We start from the raw sequence: 22003 nt of genomic DNA, 5'->3' as shown, positions 1-22003 counted from the left end.
GACTCTGGAAAGGTAATATCTTACTTTAAAAAGTAGCAGTCTGCCCCAGCGTAGAAATTAGCTGTTTATTAACAAAGTACTGAAAATATTTGTCCTTTTTCAAATGATACAAGTAAAATGTCAGAAGACACATGAAACTCCTTAAGTGCATTTTATTACGGTAAACCCTTGAATAATGTGGGGGTTAGGGGCACCGATCCTCCACGCTGTCGAAAATCCATGTGTAACTTTTGCCTCCCCCCCCAGAACTTAACTACTAATAGTCTACTGGGTTGTTCTAAAGTTTTTATTTAAGTTCTGGTTAGTGAACATATAGTGAAATCTCGGCTTCAGGAGTAGAATGTAGGGATTCATCACTGACGCGTCACACCCAGTGCTCATCACAAGGGTACTCCTTAATCCCCATCCCCCATTTAGCCCAGCCCCTGCCACCTCCTCAACTACTAGCCTGCTGCTGACTTGGAAGCCGACAGAACATAAACAGTTGATGAACACATATTTTGTATGTTACATGCGCTATATACCGTATCCTTATAATGTAAACTAGAGAAAAGGAAATCGCAAGGAAGAGAAATTACACTGCAGTACTGTACTGTAAAAAATATCCCCACGTAAGTGGACCCTCGCAGTTCAAACCACGTTGTTCAAGGGCCAACTGTATACTTCCTCCATTGGAACAGTTAAGTACTGTCACATTAAACTGCTTTATCCTCTTGTAAATAGCCTCAACTTGTAGAGAATTAGAGTTTTAAGATATATTTTAGTTCCTTTGATTTTAAGAAAAGGGAAGGAAAGTCAGATTCTTGTAAACCACAAAGAAATCCTGGCCTGCCGCCGTGCTGCTGTGTCCCCCAAATCCAGAGAACGGCTGTCATCGCCACGAATTCAGAGTGTCCCAGAGAAGCTAATGGGATATTCTCCGTAGTGCTGTGAAAATGCCGCACCTCTGTCGGGGGAAGCGGGGGAAGCGCAGCGTTATCTGAAACAGGTAGAGGGAAACAAATGAGAACTCCAGGGGTACTCTTAGGTCCTAATCATGTGAGTTTAAAACTGTTGATACGACACAAGCATCAAGGAGGGGAGAATGTCTACAACCAAAATACCATGCTTTTTCTCAAAATGGAATGGAGGCAAGGAGTGGAAGCAGGTACCCAGAGAGAAATGTGGGAGCAAATACAGTGTCGTGCATGAATATATATATATATACGTGTATATATACACGTATATATATATATATATGTGAACTAGAGATAAGGTCTTTATCCAGTGTGATTCCCCAGTGACTGAATTCTCCCATTTCAGTAATTGCAAAATATGGACGCATTTTGTTTTGGGGCGGTAGTACCTACTGGCTCCCACTTTCTCCTTGAACTTCTGTCTCTAAAGTGGGCGAGAAGCCTCAGCCAGTGGAAATGGGTGAGTGCAAATACGTGGAGCTAGTCAGTGGCCGGGGTGGGATGGCCGCCAGCAGCCCTCCCAGAGCCCCACGGGCCGGACCGCCCCACCACACGGTGCGTCACGAAGGGACTTCCCCTCTCCAGGAAACGGGTATGAGCAAGGTTGGTATTTGTTGTTGGTATCTGTTACTCTAACATATTTTTCATAGCCTTTGCAGTTAGAGAGTTCTGTTGTAAGGAACACGTCAGAGTTCATAAAATCTCTTTTTGAATCATTTCGATCCTTATTTTAGTTGACCTGCTAGCAACAAAACCTTTTCACAAGTATTTCCATGACTGTTTATATATGTATTGTAAACGACTCAGTGTCTAACAGTGAAGGTTAAGTGATTCATTGTGAATTTTATATGTATCATGAAGGATATTTGTTGATGTTGATGAGAGAGAATGTGAAAGTTATTTTCAGCTTTTTTTTTTTTTTTTTTAGAATTTCTTTTGTTTGTGTTGCCGTTTTTCCCTATTATAAACTAGCATAACCATGTTGCTTTAGATAAAGAGAAGTTGTAGCGATGGTGTCCACTCAGATCCTAACATAATGGTCAGGCAGTTCTAATAGATTAAGTAGTGAGCTCTAAGGTCCAAAAATGGACGCAGCTTCCCAATGATCTCACTCACCTATGTCCTAGATCATTATGAGAATTGAACGGGATGTTGCATTTACATGTATTTAAAGTACTTGGTTCATCACTCGGCCCATAGTGGAATGGGGTCCATATCTAAGGTGTGTGTGAAAACGCAGATGTTATGATTCACTGCCTGGCATTAATGACCATGTGGCGAGAGCAAATAGAAGACCTGAGTTCAAAGGAACCATTGATTACCTGTGATAGTGTAGACATCAGCAGGGTCTTCTAATGCATGAAGGTGTGGTTGGCTTTTCCTTGTTGTGGCTTGTTTTAACCTTGGCCCTATGTGTCGTTAGAAAAGGAATGCTTTTTTAAAAATGACGCTGGCCTCATCAGAGCTGCCTATAATGTTCTTATTTTGTGATTATAATAAACATTTTGTGGGATAACATTTGTATTTAGTCCTTTCAGAAGGAAAACCAGATTTTTCAAGCAAGTTTCTGGTTTTCCATGGTTTCAGTTGTTTAAAGTTCAGAAGTTTCAAGTCTTAATTTTGGGAGCTTGATTCAAAGGCTAAAAGAAAAAAAATCTTTTAAAAATTGTATAACTCTGTCGTCAGTGTAAAAGGTCATTTTTAAATCTTAGCTAGAATTTGTATTTTGAGGATTTCTTTAACTGACTTTAGTACAAATTAGACATTTTAGAAGGTAGTAGATACTTGTTATATTAATGGCTAACTAGAATTTGAATATATTTTATTTTGTGCTATGTTAGGTTTATTTTGGAGTGGATGCAGTAAGTCCTCACTTGTATTTGCCTTAAGTTTTCTGCTTCTGTGTTTTAAAAATATGCCATGTTTACTGCTTACATCTAAGGGGATGAAAAATAGTGTGTTTCAGTTTTAGTGTGTTTCAGGTTTTCCTGATTAGCTAAATGTGTAGGGCCCTTTCCAAAGAGCATTTCTGTCTTTATTTTATATAGGACTAGATTGTAAGCTTTTTATTTTTTTTTAAATTTTTTGTAAAGATTTTATTTATTTATTTGACAGAGAGAGAGACAGCCGGCGAGAGAGGGAACACAGCAGGGGGAGTGGGAGAGAAAGAAGCAGGCTCCCAGAGGAGGAGACCGATGTGGGGCTCGATCTCAGGACTCTGGGATCACGCCCTGAGCCGAAGGCAGACGCTTAACGACTGAGCCACCCAGGCGCCCCTAGATTTTAAACTTTTTAAAGTTTCAGTTTAATATCGAAATTTATGTATCTGAATTTGAGTTCATTGGTTTTATTATAAATCCTATAATGTCCAGCTCATTCACTGAAAGACCACCTCAAGTAGGAGAAGAACAGCTAATTGCTGTGGTCATTCTTTTGCATTCCTGTATTTTAGATTTCAGATAACTGAAGTGACTGGGAAAAGGAAGAAAGAGAAAGAAACAAACTGGATTAGTGTCTAATTTTTTTATTATTCTAAAGAAAGTTTTTTATGAGTTGTGGGAACTGGCTCCTGTTGAGATATAGATGCCTGTAAACGTGTAATTCTCCATTAAAACTGACTTGCTAATGTAATTTGCAAGATTACCTCCTCTAATATCCCTTCTCCGCACTGAACAAAATGCAAAAGTAACAAAATTGGGAGTCTGCCTGAAGCTGCCGTTCTCTTTACTTGGTGCTTCGGGATGACCCTGACTACGTAGTAGGACCTATTATTTGTATTTTCCAGGGTAAGGGATATTACATTAAACGTTTAACTTTCAAGTTTTGCTTTTTTCCTTGGGCTTAGAATCCGTGATAGCAGTATTTGAAATGGGCATGTGCAGTTATTTGGGGGTTTTAACCACGCTTCTTTGCATATTAGAAAATACTTCGTAGGACCAACCCTGTTTCCCCCTTTGGTTTATCTAGAAGACTTGCACTGTCTGCCAGATGCTGCTTCCTAACCAGTGCAGTTACGCATCACACCAGAGAATCCATCAGCACAAATCTCCCTACACCTGCCCCGAGTGCGGGGCCATCTGCAGGTCGGTGCACTTCCAGAGCCACGTCACCAAGAACTGTCTGCACTACACACGGAGAGTTGGTTTTCGGTCAGTATACTGTTTGCTTACGTGCAAGTAAAGCCTGTTCGCTTTCGAGTTTCGAGCGGTCTGTGCCCACCGTTCTCGGGGTCCTACAGTGATACCTCAATTAACAGATCCTCTGGGAACCTAGTTCATTTGTGGTAGGGTTGATCTGAGTCCTTGTGGTATTGGCCCTCTGGTCTCTGCAGAGCTGATGGTAGATGGAGCCCATCGTCCTACAGAACCGTGCATGTGGCAGCATTCAGCTTTGACAAACTGTTAGAGGTGTTTCTTCTGCGCCCTTTCCAGCATCCTTCTATTGTCATGCTCTCTGCGTTTGAACCCCTGTAAGAACACCGGGTTTTTCTGTACCTCTTAATACGTCTCCCCTGATCAAGACAGAAAGGGTGCATGGCCCCTTCCTTTTATTTCGTCCTGTCGAAGGATTGCGTGTTTGCCCTTTCCTAACACCGTCACTCTTGGTGGAAGAACCTTCCGCCCCAGGTAACCTTCCTCTATCACTCCTTCCCCATTATTCAAGTCCGGGCGTTTCCTTCGTCTCTGTTCATCTTAGCTAGGGCCCCTTTCCCTGACCCCCGAGAATCTCAGATAATGTCTTTTACCACATCTGGCACATCTAATGTTCATTTAGAGAGCATGGAGTGATGAACTTGAACTTTACCTTCCCCCTTGTGACCTTCTGAAATGCATTCTTGTGCCTTTTATATTTTTTATATATTTATATTTTGACTCAGCGAGGGTCAGCCAAGAAAACCTGCTGTTGCTACACAGTGTCTTTGTTAATAGAGGTATTACTGTACTGTGTGTTTATCTTCAAATTAAGTGTTTGGTTGCCTGTAACTTTAATGTTAGACTCTTAATACACAGTGCTATCTTCTAGTTGTACAGTTACGATATTTTTTTTTTTTTTAAGATTTTATTTATTTATTCGACAGAGATAGAGACAGCCAGCGAGAGAGGGAACACAAGCAGGGGGAGTGGGAGAGGAAGAAGCAGGCTCATAGCAGAGGAGCCTGATGTGGGGCTCGATCCCATAACGCTGGGATCACGCCCTGAGCCGAAGGCAGATGCTTAACCGCTGTGCCACCCAGGCGCCCCCAGTTACGATATTTTATAAAAATGAAGTCTAGTTGGTATAATTTGATGGTTTTATTTCAATTACATTTAGGTTACAGCATCATCGATGGCTCTGTCCATTTTTCTAACCCTAAAAGAGACTTCTTTCACATTTTTATCACATGCCTCCAAGCCTGTGATGCACAGCTGCTCAGTGCATTGGAATCTACCCTAGTAGGGAACGTTTGGTTTGGAAATTAAGGAACTAGAGTTTTTTTGTGCCAGTTTTGCCACTTTGTGGTAATTCACATATCCTTTCTATGCCACGGCGCCTCTGTCTGTAACACCAGTGTGGTGCCCGCTCCATCGCCACTGAGATGTTACCGAGTAAAACTGGATAATGGAAATGCATGCTCTGAGTGCGGAGGAAAGTTAAACCTTGAAGGTGGCCTGGAGTCCACAAAACCCATACCCCATGTTTTGAAGCTATTATTACTGGGTGCTTTGTTTAATAATGGAAAGCAGTTCTGCACCATTTTCTCTGTGCTCTTCTTTTAACAGATGCCAAACTTTCCTCAAATGTTTATTCTTTGAGTATAATGAAAGTAAACTTAGGCTGGAATGAATAAAGGAAGTAGGACTTCTGCAATTCTCGCTATTCCTGGAGTCTTTCCTAAATTAAAACATGCTCTGTGCTCAGACTAAAAGTAATCAACTCAGTTGGAGAAGCCTATCCCTTGCTTTTCTTTTTTTTCCCCCTCCACTAAGAGAGTTACTTAAATTTGGCACTTGGAATTTTTAAAATTTTTGTGTTTCGTATAGGTTTTTTTTTTTCTTGGACTCGAGGCTTAGAAGAGCTGTAAATACTTCTGTGTGTGTATTCTGCATAGTTCATGTTTACCTCTTTAGGTGGGAGAAAAAATATTTGACCTTAATTTTTTTTCCTGCTGCTTCAAATAATGGTTCCGCCTAATATTTGATGGGGACGTAGCAGCCTCTTGGCCTTGTTATTTCTCCCCGCTCTATAAGGGAAGCAGTACTTTTGCCTCTATACTCAATCATTTTCACTTTGTTTTTTCTCTGGTCAGAGAAGTCTCTCTAACAAAGCTCCCATGGCTCACTTGTCTCTTTGTGACTCAGTGTGCCTCAGTCTTTCTCTTCGTGATCATATCACATCTCCCAGATACTGAGGGGGTCACTCCTAACTCCTGGTCGTTTTGGTGAAAGTCCTAGGTTTCTATGAATTTTCCTACTCCCTGATGCATTGGATCTGCATTTCGAAAGGGGGTCTATAGGATTGTATACTATAAACATTTAAAAAAAATTTTTTTTTTTACACAAAGAGGAACTTGATTGGTACCCAGAACACGAAGGACCTCAGGTACATGAAATACTTATTAATAGACAGGATTTGGGTAGCATGAAGATACTGGATGAACCCTTCACATCCTGTCTTCTGTTTGTCGTCTTTCCATTCCCCGTGGGCCTCTGTTGCCCCGGAATCTTTTCTTCCACCTGTGGGCAGCTGTTTTACAACTCCCTCTTTTCTTACCTGGTTTCAAACTCTCTGCTTTCTTTCCTCACGTTAAGGAGGGTTTTCCCTTGGCCTCCGTGGTGCCCTTTGGGCCAGGCCTTACCTACCTCCTCCTTCACCTGTTGTCTAGATGCTTTAATTTCCAGTTTATTTTCCTTAAGATTAAATCTTCTCCCAGTCCAGGCGACGTCAGAGAATTAGTTCTTTGTTTCTTTTTGCCCTTTGAGCACCACCTTTCTGCCCTTGATGAGAAAATTTTTCTGTTTATGGTACCACTGTGGAGGACCCTGCGCTTCATTCATGATCCATTTTTGTTTGATGGGATCTTCCTCTTTCGTAGGACTCAGAGGCTTCTAGGGCTGGGAAGAACTAAGAAGTGACTGAGTTCGACTCTTCCCCTTTTACACATGAGAAACAGGCCCAGAGAGGATCAGTAAGCTGTTGACGGTGAACCCAAAATAGTTTTCCGTGTGCTTGGGTGGCTTTACTGCCCGAAATAATAGTTCAAGTAGACAAGATAGAGGAGCTTTCCTTAATTATTGTCCTATCATGATTTGGTGTTTAATGTAACCGCTGCCGAACCCTGTGCCGGAAGTCATTGAAAATGTAACGCATGATGGCATTTTCATGGAACGCTCGCAAAGCTTAATACGGCACGCTTTGTAGAACGCATACCCTTCAGAGAACGCCCCCTCTGTGTGACTTTGGAAGCACCTCCATGCATTCGGAAAGAAGGTGCTAGGAATGGAAGTACCTTAAATTCATGCAGAAGTGATGGAGCTCTGCCTGCTGAAAGGCGGGCCCTGTCTGCAGTCCCCCTTCCCCAGGTCGGCCCCCACCTTCTCGTCCAGGGACGTGTCTGCTCAGGTGCGTTACAGGTTACCTGCACAGACTCTCCAGTGTTCACAGAGCCCACCCTCGGATGGCTCTCAGGTGTGAACACAGGGTGACGAGGTCCTCGAGTGAATATGTTACCAGTGTTGCTCAGAGTCCCTGCATGAGAAAGAAGAGCTTGGGGAGAAACATACCTAAGCGTCAGAGCTTGTTTCCAGAGGACTAGATGTGATCAGTTCACGAGCTAATCAAATCAGCACACGTTCAAGAAGTAAAGAAGTTAACTGGAAAGACTATTTAGCGATGTTGATTTTTCAGAGTTTATAATTCATGTTATTTCTTAAAACAAATGTAAGTGTACTTGAACTTATTTTCCAGGAGACAAACCAGCTAGGCGGTTAACCTTCTCTACCCAACAGGCCCCCTTAACTCCAGATCCATTGACCACATCAGTGTGTCCCACGAGACCGTGGCCATGGCTTCGGAGCCAGGACTGACTTGTTCTCTCTGTCCTCTATTGATGGCAGGCAGGTTGAGGCAGTGAACATTTCTTCCATTTGGAGATGCCATTTGTGCATAGGGGGCTGGTTAGGAACCTCAGGGCCTGGGGTCAGAATCCAGCGTGTGGGAGTGTTCTCCAGAGGCTCAAGTCATACGGTCTTGCCGTGTTCCCCGGTCTCGGTACTGTCCCAACCCTCCACTGGTCCCCCCCACGCTGGAGTCTGGATTAGTTACTAGATGCCCAAGACATAGGCCATTTTTAGTTTTGTGTTTCTTCTTCATGATCTTCCTTCTTAAATATGTAAAAATAATTTGACCTTTTATAAATAGAAAACAACACAAAACAAGACTGACTTCCTAAAAGCCATTAGAAGCCTCAAGAGGCCATTGTAAGATGCTCGCTGTACCTGACTTTGACAGTGAGGGTGCCCGTGTGTGATGGTCCCGTGCTGACGACCGCGTGTTTGTTTTCCTGGCAGGTGTGTCCATTGCAATGTCGTGTACTCTGACGTGGCCGCTCTGAAGTCCCACATCCAGGGCTCTCACTGTGAAGTCTTCTACAAGTGTCCTATTTGTCCCATGGCGTTTAAGTCTGCCCCAAGCACACATTCCCATGCCTACACGCAGCATCCCGGCGTCAAGATAGGAGAGCCGAAGTAAGTCCTGCTGCCTTCTGACTTTTATGCCACCTGCCGCCACAGAGATTCAGAGGAGGGAGTAGTTCTGTGGAATGAAACTTAAGATACAAAGGATGATGCCACCGCGCAGATGTCGATGTTCCAGGAAACACAGCTGGTAGCTCCTCACTCCCTAAACCCTTCAGCTCTTTCTAGGGGACGCCTCCGTCCGCAGATGTCACTTATTACTTGGGCCCTTCAGTTTCTACGAATCAAGTGAATATTTACCAGTTTTGCCCTTTTTCTTAAGGTGATTTTAACAAATAAGTTTGAGCAGAACTATAAAATACCATCATCTTTCCTTTTTTAATTTTTTGTTAACATGGTTTCTTATAGGATGCACTTTTCGTCATAACGTAATACAAAGTCAATTTAAAACACTGGTTACTGAATTTAACTTCATAGCCAGTATTAGTCCTTGACGAGCAAAAGCAAATTTCGTGTTTGTCTTAATCTTGCTCTTAATTTTGTCCGTTTTTGCTTTGTGGAGTCCTTAATAACGAAGTGGTCCTGGGCAGCCCTGGTCTGCTTAGCCAAGAGGAGGGCGAGTGGGCTTTGGGTTCCGAGTCCTCCCACCCACCCACCAGCTGGGAGGTCTGGGACTATCACGTGCTCTGTTTCAACATCCGTTTTTCTCCCCCATAGAATGACGGTAGTGCTTACAGCACGGGGTTTGTGTGAGGCACACAGTCCCTCTGTCTGGAGCACGGAGGGGCTCAGTGGCTTTGGTGCTTTCCACATTTCCTCTCTGTTGTGTACACAGCCCTGGATTAGGTGCGGTTAAGCTTATTTCATTCCCGTATGATTTATGGCAACGTGGAATTTGATTGTTGGGTGAGGTTAGATTTCCTGCCCAAAGCTATTGGTGTGTTTCGCCCGTAACTCCATAATCAAGGAAGTATTGGAGGGAAGATGTGCACATAGGCCATGTTACATGTGTCTGACTTTTACAGTAACATTTAGTTTGGGGAGATATGACTGCACACTATAGGGGTGTTTACTAAAAAATGAGGATACAATGAATTCTGTTCTAGAAAGACCTTCACTCTGATCTTTGTGGAGCCTCGAAATGAAACAATCTGCAGATTAGGTGATCCATATATAACCTGGTATCTTGACCCTGAAGATGCACTTCAGTGAACTCTAAGGTCTTCACTGTTCATGGTAGTAAAGCTTCTAGGCATTAAGGCAGTGTCCTGCCCCCAGTTAATACAGTTTTCAATATGGTTCTTTATTCAAATAAATAAAACTTTACTGAAATCTGGAATAGTAGTTGTTACCTGGGAATACAGGGCAGCAAATGAGTAAGATAAGCTTTCCAGTTTGAGTGATGCATAGGAAGAAATTTATTCTAGTATTTTCCTAAAATTATTTTTACTACAGTCGTTCTTTAATAAGTACCAACTCTGAAGATAGGCATTGACTACTGTGTTTTATTTTTTTTTTTTTAAATATTTTATTTGTCAGAGAGGGAGACAGAGTGCAGGCAGGGGGAGTGGAAGGCAGAGAGGGGAGAAGCAGGCTCCCCGCTGAGCAGGGAGCCCGATGCGGGGCTTGATCCCAGGACCCTGGGATCATGACCTGAGCCACCAGGAGCTCCATGACTACTGTGTTATAAACTGTAAAAGTAGGGGCGCTTGGGTGGCTCGTCGTTAAGCATCTGCCTTCGGCTCAGGGCATGATCCCAGGGTTCTGGGATCGAGCCCCGCATCGGGCTCCCTGCTCGGCGGGAAGCCTGCTTCTCCCTCTCCCACTCCACCTGTTGTGTTCCCTCTCTCGCTGTCTCTGTCAAATTAATACATAAAATCTTAAAAAAAAACACAAAAAAACTGTAAAAGTAAAAGAAAAAAAGCTGTAGGTGAAATACAACAAAACTGCCAAACCAGTGAACTTTACCTCAACTGCTATGACCCCAGGGGCTGCTCGTCAGCACCCGTGTGTCACGACTGTGTTACAGCGGGCCTTGAGATCGCTCGTCCCTGCCACGTTTCCCCATTCAGGCTCCCGTAAAGCCTTCCTGTGCTGTGCTGGAATGCTGCCTGGCCTACACTTGATTCAGAAGCTTCCTTTTGACATTAAGTCCATCTCTGCTCTGTATATGTTAGCCCCCCAAAGTTAGTAGCCCCGACTACACTGAAGACTCAGGCACTGAAATCTCCTAGCAGGATTTGGTTAACAGGTGGTTATGCAGATGACTCAACATTATGCAAATGGTGTGCATTCATTTTTTTAAAGAGCAATATAAAAATAACCCTCCCCCATTTTCTTTAGAGACTATATGAGGTCTAAAAATACAGCCCCAGAAAGTCCTGTAGTCCTAGCACCTCAAATTGAAAAGCGCACAGTGCAAGTTTTTACATCTGTATTTTTTTAAGACTTTTATTTAATATGTACGTAGTGTTTCTTACATGCCAGGCACTGTTCCAGTGCTGTGTTTCTTGCTTTTCAGCGTGTGATCAGGCTTGTTACCCTGCTGTGTTAATAGAAAACTGTGGACACCCTTGCATCTTTTCTGGGTGATTCCAGATCAGTTTGAATGTCCATTCCTGGATTTCATGGTGATAGAGGTTTGTGTCTATTTTCGTCTTTTCCTTGACGTCTGATGAACAGCAGGTTTTTTGCTATTTTGTGCCTCCCTTTTATTGGCCGCTCTAAATGTATGTAAGTGGAGAAGTGAGACCTCCAAAGTCCAGAATTACGTAAGAGAGAGTTTCTGAGCCAGTCCCTGAGAAGTCAAGCACGTACTAAATTATAACAGTGGCATGGCGGAAGACTTTGGAGTCAGATGAGGCTGAATTTGAACCATGGCCCTGGGATTTGTGCAACATCCAGCAAATTCTGTCCTCTCTGAGCCCGTCCGGGAAACGGCTCACCTGCTGGAAGCGTGCAGGTTGTTGGCTGAGGACAGTGCTTTGCACTTAGTTCGATTCAGTCAGTGGTAATGAGGGAGGAGGTTTGTGGCGGTGATTTCAGAGCTTAGGATCGTTTGTTCCATTTGTTTTTACATTTGTATCAAGGGTTGCACCCTGTTCTGGAGAGTTTGGTTTGCTGTAAGTTGGACCTGAGTGTGGTTATTTGGTTTTAGCTTTCTTCTTTCTTTCTTCCTTCCCTTCCTTCCTTTCTTTCTTTCATAGGCTTTTTAACGAAGACTTTTATTAAGTTAGGGCCAGCGTGGAGCCCAACACGGGGCTTGAACTCGTGATCCTGAGATCAAGACCTGAGCTGAGATCAAGAGCCAGATGCTCAACCAACTGAGCCACCCAGATGCCCTGGTTTTAGCTTTCTATTTCTTTTTTTTCTCCTTCTTCCTCCCCCCCCCCCCCCGGTCCCCTTAGGCTGATTATTCCACCATTCCCTCAGTCTTGCAACTAGGGTAGGATTCAGTCAGACATACAGGATTGGCTTTCAGAGCCTTTTGCCACCCTCCAGGGCCTCGCCCACCATTCCCACAGCCTGGGGATCTGGCCACGGTGTGTTCTGTCTGTTCCCCCTCCACGCTGCGCCCAAGCGTCGGCTTCACCGCTTCACCGTCCTGCCTGGCTTCCCTCCCCCACCGGGCTGCCTCCTGTGGTTTCCTTCCGTTGTAGTCGGAGAGTTTGCTCCATCTTCGTGTCCTAACTCTTCTGTGAGGTTCGTTTGTTTGGGCTTCGTTTTTTAGCATGAGCACCATTTTTTAACATTTCTCAGTAGTTCTGTCCTACGGAAAAGTTGTAAAACTCTACAGATGAACATCCCTTCATCTAGATTCCCCAGTTGCCCACATTCCTGGCATTTACTCCCACCATTTCTTTCTGCGTCTCTCTCTCTCTCTCTCTCTCTCTCTCTCTCTCTCTCTCTCTCGGTGAGGAATAATAGGACAGCATGACATAACTATTGGAGTGTGTTCTGCCTCTCCTCCCAAAAAGGTCACCCATGTATGTCACCCCTGTTGAGCCCTCCCAGCCAGAGATGGGTGCTGATTACATTACTGCTCAGTGCGAGGATCCCATTAAAATTTCTCTAATAGATGAGAAAGTGTCTTTTTTAAAATTTTGGGTTCAAAATCCTATCCAGGAACATGTGTTGCATTTAATCGTCCTGTCTCCTCAGGGTTCTTCCGTCTGCAACAGTGGCTCAGTCCCCCCCCCTCCTGTCTTTGGCCGTCCGAAAGAGGCTTCCGGCCCCTCATGCTCCGGATGACCCCCGTCCGTCGCTGCTTTCTTGTAGCTGGACGCAGGACACGTACTCTTGGCAGGAGGCTCCTTGTTGTGTCCCATCAGAGCCAGGCAGTGCCTGTGTGTGCTTCTGGCGGCGCTGCCGACCTCCCCCATCTAGTCAGGCTGGTGTCCGCCAGACCTCTCCGCCATGTAGTCACCACCTCCTCCCTCGTAAGCACTAGCAGCTCATGGGGCGGTATTCCAATATTGTACCAGCAAACCGTTCCTCAGAAAAATGCTCAAGTAAATCATTTATCTCCTCTTTAATACTTTCTTTGCTATTCAGTGGAAAGAAAAAAAAAGAAAAAAAGTCAAAGCAAACAACCCCCCCTCCCAAAGGAATGTAGCATGAATAAAATGGGCCATGCTATTTTTCATGAAATAGTTCTTTCTGAAAATGTAAGAATAGAATCTTGGGGAAAGTTCTTAGCCTAGCTAGTAAATCTTCATTCTTTTCCCGAGACTGTTCTTTTTTTCTTACTGCTCTATGGTCATTACAGAAAAATCGAGAAGTACAGACAAGCAAAGAGAGTAAGAATACCTATAGTATCATCCAGCAGAGATGATGACAGTTGTGTAACCTTCCATGTCTTTTCTGCTCCCTTAAAATGCAGCCATATCGTACTTACTGTCTTGTTCCCGGTTGTTTGGATTGTGACAAAAATCTTTGCATTCATGGGTATATGTCTGTAGCACAGTTTGTGAAAAATGACATCGTTGCTCTTACTTCACTACTTACGTTACTGGGTGTTTGGGCTATTTTCAATTCTAAGCTGTTTTAAATAGTGAAGAAATGAATGTCCTCGTCACACATGGTACAGGTAATGCTGGCACAGCATCAGGGTGCCTCCTCTGAGCTGTGTGGGGACGTCCTGAAGTCCTCGAAAAGCCCCTCGGCGCTAAGTTACTGATATGTCAAGACCTTATAAAAACGTGTGCCGCTCAATCCAATTTAATTTATAAATTTTATGTAGGAAAAGGAAAAAAAAATTAAATCTGTCATTTACTGACAGAGCTACGAAGCGAGACGTGCTTTCTCACAAAGACCCTGAGAGGAAAGACCTGTGGTTTCTAGAGGCGTTCCTTTCTTTGGCTCTCGTGTGGAGATAACAAATGGAATCTCAACTCTGCTTTTCTCCTCTCTGACTTGTACCTTCAGTCAGTGTTTCTCTGCCATTTTTCTAAGCTGCTCACTGGGATTCTTTGTGCTTGTTCTCGAAGTTCTTCAAAGGAGACACAGGTGTCCCTAGGGTCTCCCCTGAGGACCAGGAAGACCTGGGGCAGTTACGGGAGAAAGGGGACCTAACTGTGGGCACGTTGAACGAGGTTGGTGGCTGGGGAGTCTAGTGCTTTCCCTCCTGCCTGAGCTTCAGTGGAAGGTGTTGATGGATGGAAGGCATTCTGTGTAGAAGGCTCAGGTCTCCTGAATTAGCTCAGGGAGGCTGCTTGACGGTAACATCAGGTATGGAAATGGTCTGTAGTAGACAGTATTTTAAACCATCTTAAGCACAGTAGATAACACAAATTGAAACAACAGTGGTATGGATTTTCTTTCTCTCTCTCTCTCTTTTTTTTGGGGGGGAGTGTATAATTGTTTATTGGTATAGGGCTTTCTGTGTTGAGAACATGTAGAGAAATGCAATTCAAGTGTAAAATTGCCCCTAACTCGAAAAGAAAACATGGGACAAGTAAGAGCTTATGCAGACATCAGAGCTGAACAGGCCTCCTTAGTTCATTAACAAGCGCTGTTTCAAGGTAGGGGACCACCACCCAGCTGCGTTCCTTGTCTTCTCTTAAAGAATACTTAAAAAAAAAAAAAAAATAAAGAGTGCTTTTGCTCTGTGTTAAAGTAACTAACAAGTGAATATCTTGTACAAACCAGTGTCCTCTGTAGATCTGTAAGTAGTGCAATGGTCATTAATTTAGACTTCTGTTTTAGACTTCTATGCAAATGTGATGGAATGCGTCTTTACTCAAAATGTCAAGACAGATCTGCACTTGAGTGATGCCAGTTGCCTCCAAAAGATTGTTTCAAAGCTAAACTGTTTTGTTCTTTTTACCGTGTTTATGTGTTCTCACTGCCCCTGCCACCTGAATTCTTGAGATGTAAAGTAGCAGTTCCTTTGACTTCAGAGACGAGGGCTCACTGACATTTCCACGCACTTCTTCTGTTGTAGAGTAATATATAAGTGTTCCATGTGCGACACTGTTTTTACCCTGCAAACCCTGCTGTATCGCCACTTTGACCAACACATCGAAAACCAGAAGGTGTCTGTTTTCAAGTGTCCCGACTGTTCTCTTTTATATGCACAGAAGCAACTCATGATGGACCATATCAAGGTGTGTGCGCATCTCTCGTGTCCTTTAAGTAAATTGTAGACCCATTCATTGATCATAAGTCAAGGCTGAGCTGCAGATACAGAGAAAGCATGCATGCTGTCGAGGGAAGGGATGGGTGCTCGTTGTTGGTACAGAGCAATGTACGGAATGCTGCCATCGTACACTTGACTGATGCTTTTTATTCCCGAGTCCCAATCTGCATACAGTGAAAGACCAATGCAGAGTAACAAACGTAGGCCTGAGTATAAAAGAAAAATAAGTATTAGGGCTCTTTTTTTTTTCCTTCACCTAAAAATGTGACTGTGAAGTTTACTTTAGAAATAGACAGGGACTCTGACGAATTGTGTTAATTCGTTGTAAATATCAGTGTGTATTTAGAAAAATGAAGGTTTTCCCTTGAAATTATATAAGCGGTTAAATTTACATTATAATTGATGTTCCTGGATCTTTTTTTTCGGGGGGGGGGTCTTTTTTTTTTTTTTTTTTCCTGTCAAGGTTGCATGTAAATTGACAGTAAAATGTGTAGGGTGGGCCAGCACAGTGTCTGATCCCTGGCAGGTGTTCAGTTAATGAAATGAATAAATGTCCAGTTTGGATAACCCCCACCCTCCAAACCCCAAAAGGGGCGCCTAAATCTCTTTACAGCCTTTTAAGCTCATGAAGGACAGTGCTTAGTCCTAGCCTCTTAGCTGCCCACTGTGAAAGGTTAAAGCGATTTTATTCCTGTGTGATTAGGAGATAATATCCATCAGCTCTCAGAGCTTAAAGTGACTTGACTTTTTAAAAAGAAACAGCAACAGTGGCCTGATATCATGAACTCCATCTCTCTTCCTCTTAGTTCTTCTCTTTTTTTAATATGGGGTACAAGAAAGGTGAGCAAATCAGGTCTCTGAATTAGTCTAGTCTCATCTCAGTTAAATGAATGGACTGTTAATCTTTGAAATTTCCTGTGTTGAGCATGTTTGAGCTCACGTAGCATAACTGCCTATTGCCAAGAACTTAACATCTGCTCATTGGAGGGTCTGCTCGTTGGTGGCCGGGCTAAGCTAGTGGCTCTGTGTCATTACTACGGTGAATCAATGCATGGGAGCTACATTTCATCATTATCACTTAAAAGTACAGTAAAATCCTCTTAAGATATTTTAAAGGTTTTCACTAAAATTACAAAACTCTCTTGACAACAGATACTTATTTAATGAATGATCGGGGGGGGAAAAACCCTAAAAACTGCTCATAAGAACATAGTGACGTTGGAATTAGACCCAAATATTTTAACATACTTTTTACAGGGGGGAAGAAAGAAAAAAGAAAGAAAAGTTACTTCTTAAGAGGCTTTTAAGGTATTTGCTCTCTGGAGCTCATGTTTACATCTGGAAGTGGGGTCATCGACCTTGTGGTTAGGGTCTTCTTGTGTTAATAGTGAATCTGGAGGAATACAAGGTTCCAAGAATAGAGACTGAAGAGGAGGGCAAAGTCCTGTGGCCACAAGGACGAAAGAATTGTTTTTATTCATCTGAACCTTTACGAGACTCCATGATACGAAAAAGAGTGGAAATACTCACTTATGTTCTCATTTCAAGTATGTCCAATACACTTGAAATATTCTGCCTTTATGTGTTTGGGGATGGGTAAGAATAAAGATAAGGTTTTAGGGGCACCCTATTTTTGTTTTTATTTTTAAGATCTGTGCTAGTTCCTCTGAGTGTATTTACATCACCTAATACCTGTGCTATTCAGTTTTTCGTGAGGAGGAAATTCAGAGAAAGCAGGACAGGAATAGTGTTCCCCCCATACATATTCATTTAAAGGTAGATCTTTATTTGCCTAATTTAATCCAATTCGTAGCATTTCTTCTTCCAGAGTATAGATTTATTCACTGTGTAGGATCCCTGTATACATGTTGGCATTTACATTTAAAGCAAACTTTCAAGTTACAATTGTTCAAGTTATTTGTTGTTACAGGACCTAAGGAAAAATCAATTCTAAAAGAATTAAATGGTATTTGTTTTATTTTAAAAAGACCTTTGCTTTTAATAAACGATTTTTTTTACATCACGATGTGAAAATGGAGTAAATAAGAAATTCCCATTTTAGCACACGTGGCCTTGCCCTCCTGTCAAGGCAGAACTTTTTGCTGCTTTTCTGTAATTCCCATAGCACCGTAAGGTCGTCTCACAGTAGAATACTTGAATACATGACCCCCTCCTCAGCTTTTTAGTTCATAAAAACGTATTTGCCTGGAAACTTAGGAAAAGTTTGCTAGAAGATTTTGGGTTTTGTTTTGTTTGGGTTTTAAATGGTTAAAAGGGTAAAAGCTTGGCTTCTGTTTTGAAAAAGGCTATTGGAAACCCCAAAGCCTCTGCCCTGTGAGGTGGCAGAAAAGCCAGTACACGGCTTTTTGGCCGTCGCGAGAGCACATCTCACTTCCCGAAGATTTTCTTGTGCCAAAGAGCATTAGATGTCTTCCTCCTGGGCTCCTTTTAGAGACCAGGTTAAGGATCCTCTGGATAGACTTGTTACCCCTGCTAATGAGAAAATTACAGAAGCCCCTTTTTCCTTCTGGGGTGAGACAGGGAGAAGGGTTGGTGAATTCTTGGCACTGTTTGAGGTGACCTTGCCTGGGAAGGTATGACGGAGAGTCCCCTGCAGGGGCTGCTTCTGACTCAAACACTGAGGAAAGAATATGGAGCCGAGATCTACTCGGTGTGGATCTACAGGACGCAGGAGGCCTAGGGGACCCGAGGAGACGCATGTCACTTTGTGCCTCTCTGTACGTTCTGTAGGTTCAGGACTCACGCCTGAAGGCTGATGACTCAAGACCTTGTTCAAAGATAAATTCTACACTGAGGCACAGACTTACTTGCTTCCTTTTTTTTTTTTTTTTTTTTTTTTTGGTCTCTGCTTCTAGAACACAAGACAAAAACCAAAACCACCCTGATCTTTAGACTCAAATGGCACCAGTTTTACCTCCGTAGAATTTGGAATCCTGCAAGTTTAAGTGGGATAGCTGCTGTGGCTGTTATGTTAATGATAATAAACAGCTGAAGCAACTGTAAGAGGCTTTTCGAGTATCTCCTGTATAAGGCTGGGAGGTATCCGTAAGAAGGGATAGGTCGGGATAGGATGTAGGGATATTGACGTTACCCCAAAACACTCCAGTGAAAACCCAGACTCTTACAAGTATCCCAAGAATGTGGAAGGTATGAAAGGGAGGGAGAAGGCATCGCTCTGGTCTCAGGTGTTTGTGAAAGGTGGTCACCTGGGGGTCTTGAGCACCTACCTGTGCGTCAGCCTAGTCCCATGTTTCTGGGTAGGTGTGAAAGTAAGCGTCTTCTTCCCCAGAAAGAGTCTGTTGCAGAGAGGACTCACTGGTTCACTGGGGGAGGACAGACAGCCAGGAATAATTTGGACTCAGCGCAGAAGGCTTTTTTTTTTTTTTTTTTAAAGAATTTAAAAATGGCACAAGCAAATAAGCTTTCAGAAGTTATTTGGAACCAGAAATGCATAATTTAGAGCAACCATAAAAGTTCATTCCCCTCTGTCTCTTTTTAAGTGTATATTTTGCTTAGGTTTTCTTCTTGCTCTATTAAGAAATGTTTCTGAATGAATATAAAATCTTTTTGGAATATCTGTCATGCGTTAAGAATAGTCGACATGTGCTTCTCTCCATGGTAACCATTTGTGATAGATCTTTCTTTTGTTTTTGTAACATAGTCTATGCATGGAACACTGAAAAGTATTGAAGGGCCTCCAAACTTGGGTATAAACTTGCCTTTGAGCATTAAGCCTGCAACTCAAAATTCAGCAAATCAGAACAAAGAGGATACCAGATCCATGAACGGGAAAGAGAAATTGGAAAAGAAATCTCCATCACCTGTGAAAAAATCCATGGAACCCAAGAAAGTGGCCAGTCCCGGCTGGACTTGTTGGGAGTGTGACCGCCTGTTCACACAGAGAGATGTTTACATTTCCCACGTGAGGAAGGAGCACGGGAAGGTAAGAGCAAGAGGCCACCTTGCGAGGTGCGAGGAAGAGCACAGGACTGGCAGACCTCCAACACTCAGGTGCTTGGCTCGGCTCTGCCAGTAATTAACAAATAAGGAAGAAGGGAGGAGAAAAAGAAAGTGACGCCTGGAAAACTGTTAGGAGTACGTATAGGACTTAATGTGATTCTTTCCTGAGTTTGGTAGTAGGATGGTACCTCATCCTTCCTTAAGCTGCCCAGGAGCTCTGTAACTGAAGCCACCGAAAAAGCTGAGTCGCAATATTTATATATACTCTTTCTCTTTTTTAAATAATAAGTACACATCTCCAACTAATAGCGATTTTTTCTTAATGCCCATTATTAGACCTCATGAAACTAGCAAGACGATTTTGTGATATTGTTCCGGTAGTCTTAAAATTGGTTTGTTTCAGTTAGGATCCAGAAAGAGTCTGCGTTGCATTTGGTTTTTGTATAATCTAAATCTCTTATTCTGTAGTAGCCCTCTCTCCATTTTATTTTATTTTTTAACTTGCTATTGATTTGTTGGAAAAATCGGGCCTCCCGTCCTGTGGAGTGTCACGCACATTTCTGGATGTGGGTAGTTGTTTCCTTTTGACATTGTTTAATTTGCTTCTCGTTGTTTACTTTGCTTCTCTTTATTCCATAATTCCTAGAAATTTGATTAGATCCAGGTTGAATTTTTAGAGAGGAATAGGTGGTGTATTCTTTTCGTATCGAATCCTGAGGCACCTAATACCAGCTTGCTTCCGTTCGCGATACTATGATCCGTCACTGGGGTCAGATGCATTGTACTTTTAAAGAAACCATCCTAACTGCTTAAGGCAGTAAAACCAAATCATTTTCCTTGGGGAACCTGTGTAAAAAGTACCTAGAAATGGGCTTATAATTAGTATATACTAGATCCTTGAAAAGTTTGTTAAGTTAGGGGGCGCCTGGGTGGCTCAGTCAGTTAAGCATCTGCCTTCGGCTCAGGTCGTGATCTCAGGGTCCTGGAATCGAGTCCTGCGTCAGGCTCCCTGCTCAGCAGGGAGTCTGCTTCTCCCTCTGTGTCTGCTGCTCCCCACCCCCGCTCACCCCACTCATGCTCGCGTGCGCTCTCTCTCTTAGATGAATAAATAAAATCTTTTTTTAAAAAAGTTTCTTAAGTGTTTTAAGCATTACTTCGTAATCTTATTGGTACTGTTTTATTTGAGCGGCGCACGTGGCTGACATGTTTTTATTTGGTCTGACTATGGTTAATTCAGTGTCTCTTCATGTAAAAATTTACTTACTTACAGAATATATATGGCCCTAGTACCACATTGCTTGCGTTAATCGTCTCAACTTTAGGCTCCCCGAGTGGGCCATAGCATCTCAGAATAGTCATTGCAAATACTGGGTAGTTCTTAAGGGGCAGTACTTGGTTAATCTACTCGTTGAATACACGACCTGTAATTAGCTTTCTGAGCCTGATGTGGTGACTCTAGGAAAAGGCTTTTTTTTCTTGGCACCCAAACTGGCTTTTACAGATGCTACAACAGGAGCAGACCTCAATCCAGTAGTCCAGTGCTTTCATTTCTGATACATTTGAGATTTTGGTAACCATCTTGGAACATTTCAAAACCCTTTCTTCTTTCTTCTTCTTTTTTTTTTTTTTAACTACCTTTATCTTGCACGTTCAACAATTACTGGATCTAGACTGTAAGATGAAGGGAACAGCTCCGAGACAGATTTGGTGGGATGCGATGTAACACTTACCTCGACCTGTTTGCTCTAGGACAGAAGCACAAGACCCCACCCGGGGCTGGCCGTGCATGCAGGTACCCTGTGCACAGCGCGGGTATTTCCGTGAGAGGCAGCCATTCATCCAGAGGAAATGTTGGGCTTAGTAGGATTTTAGGATTAGCTTTGAAGAAGTTGAGAGGCTACCTTTTGGAATGAGGCAGATCAGATTAGATTGCAGTTTCCATGCTGTTCACTCAGCCTTTGGAGAGAACTGAAGGGAGGTGGGGAAGCGAAGGAAAGAAATGTCTTCATAAACCAGTGAAATGAGCAGAGGGCTGGTCGTGCATCAGAAACCAGTGATCAAGTTCCACTGTTCTGAACCAGACCAGAACCCTGCGCTCCCAGACAGCCCACCTACAGACTCCACGTCTCTGTTCCCGTTCTTTTCTTCTTCCCTCCTGTCCAAGTATTCCCGTCAGCTCTGTTCCATTTAAACACCAAACTTCAAATCTCCTGCCCTCTGCCCTTGTCTCTCTTCCTTTCCAATGGCCAAGCGGGCACCTTGCCGGCTGCCATTGTCTGCTCCTGTTTCCTCCCCCTTTGGCCACCTTTGGGTGTCAGCCCACCACACCCACCTCCTTACTGTCGAGGCAACTGGACATTTTTCGGTCTTTACCTCGATTGACCCCCGACCTCCTCCTCCTCCCACAGTATTTCACATGATTGGCTGGTCTTCCTGAAAGCATTTTCTACCCTAGGTGTTGAATACTGCTCTCCCTCCTGGGTTTTCTCATGGTTGCTGGAGCACCCATCGGGTTTCTGTCCTGGAAACAGTCCACTCTCTCTCTGGGAAATTTCAGCTACCCTTGTGGCTTCACTTCCCCCATATGTGTGCACATACTTCAACTCTGTCTCCAGCTGTGGTTTCTTGCCTGCATTCCAGTCCCCACATCCCACCACTTATCGAGTGTTTCAGCCTCTTGGGTAATTCACAGGCGCTGGTAGCCTGTCCCACTGGGAACCCCAGCTTGCCCCCAGCCCCCAGCTTCTGCCACC

At 43.3% G+C, this 22003-nt stretch overlaps 1 protein-coding gene across 10 annotated transcripts in view; it reads left to right on the top strand.

Moving 5' to 3' along the window:
* The window catches only part of ZNF532 (zinc finger protein 532), a 104392-nt gene that overhangs the window by 56342 nt on the left and 26047 nt on the right, over nt 1–22003 (top strand). For 8 of the 10 annotated variants that reach the window (XM_045790194.2, XM_045790193.2, XM_087869771.1 and 5 more), the window contains 4 exons: nt 3924–4105; nt 8504–8680; nt 15075–15237; nt 18952–19233. The exons of 1 other annotated variant lie outside the window; for it this stretch is intronic. In XM_045790194.2, the coding sequence (XP_045646150.2) occupies nt 3924–4105; nt 8504–8680; nt 15075–15237; nt 18952–19233 (804 nt within the window). The remainder of the gene's footprint in view (nt 1–3923; nt 4106–8503; nt 8681–15074; nt 15238–18951; nt 19234–22003) is intronic. One more of the 10 variants, XM_087869772.1, reaches the window with a different exon arrangement.

Source organism: Ursus americanus, chromosome 19, assembly GCF_024610735.1.
Source record: "Ursus americanus isolate L20-20 chromosome 19, mUrsAme1.1.p, whole genome shotgun sequence".
In the NCBI taxonomy this organism is placed as follows: Eukaryota; Metazoa; Chordata; class Mammalia; order Carnivora; family Ursidae; genus Ursus; species Ursus americanus.
Note: the sequence above shows the minus strand (reverse complement) of the source record. Positions and strands in the feature narration are given on the sequence as shown.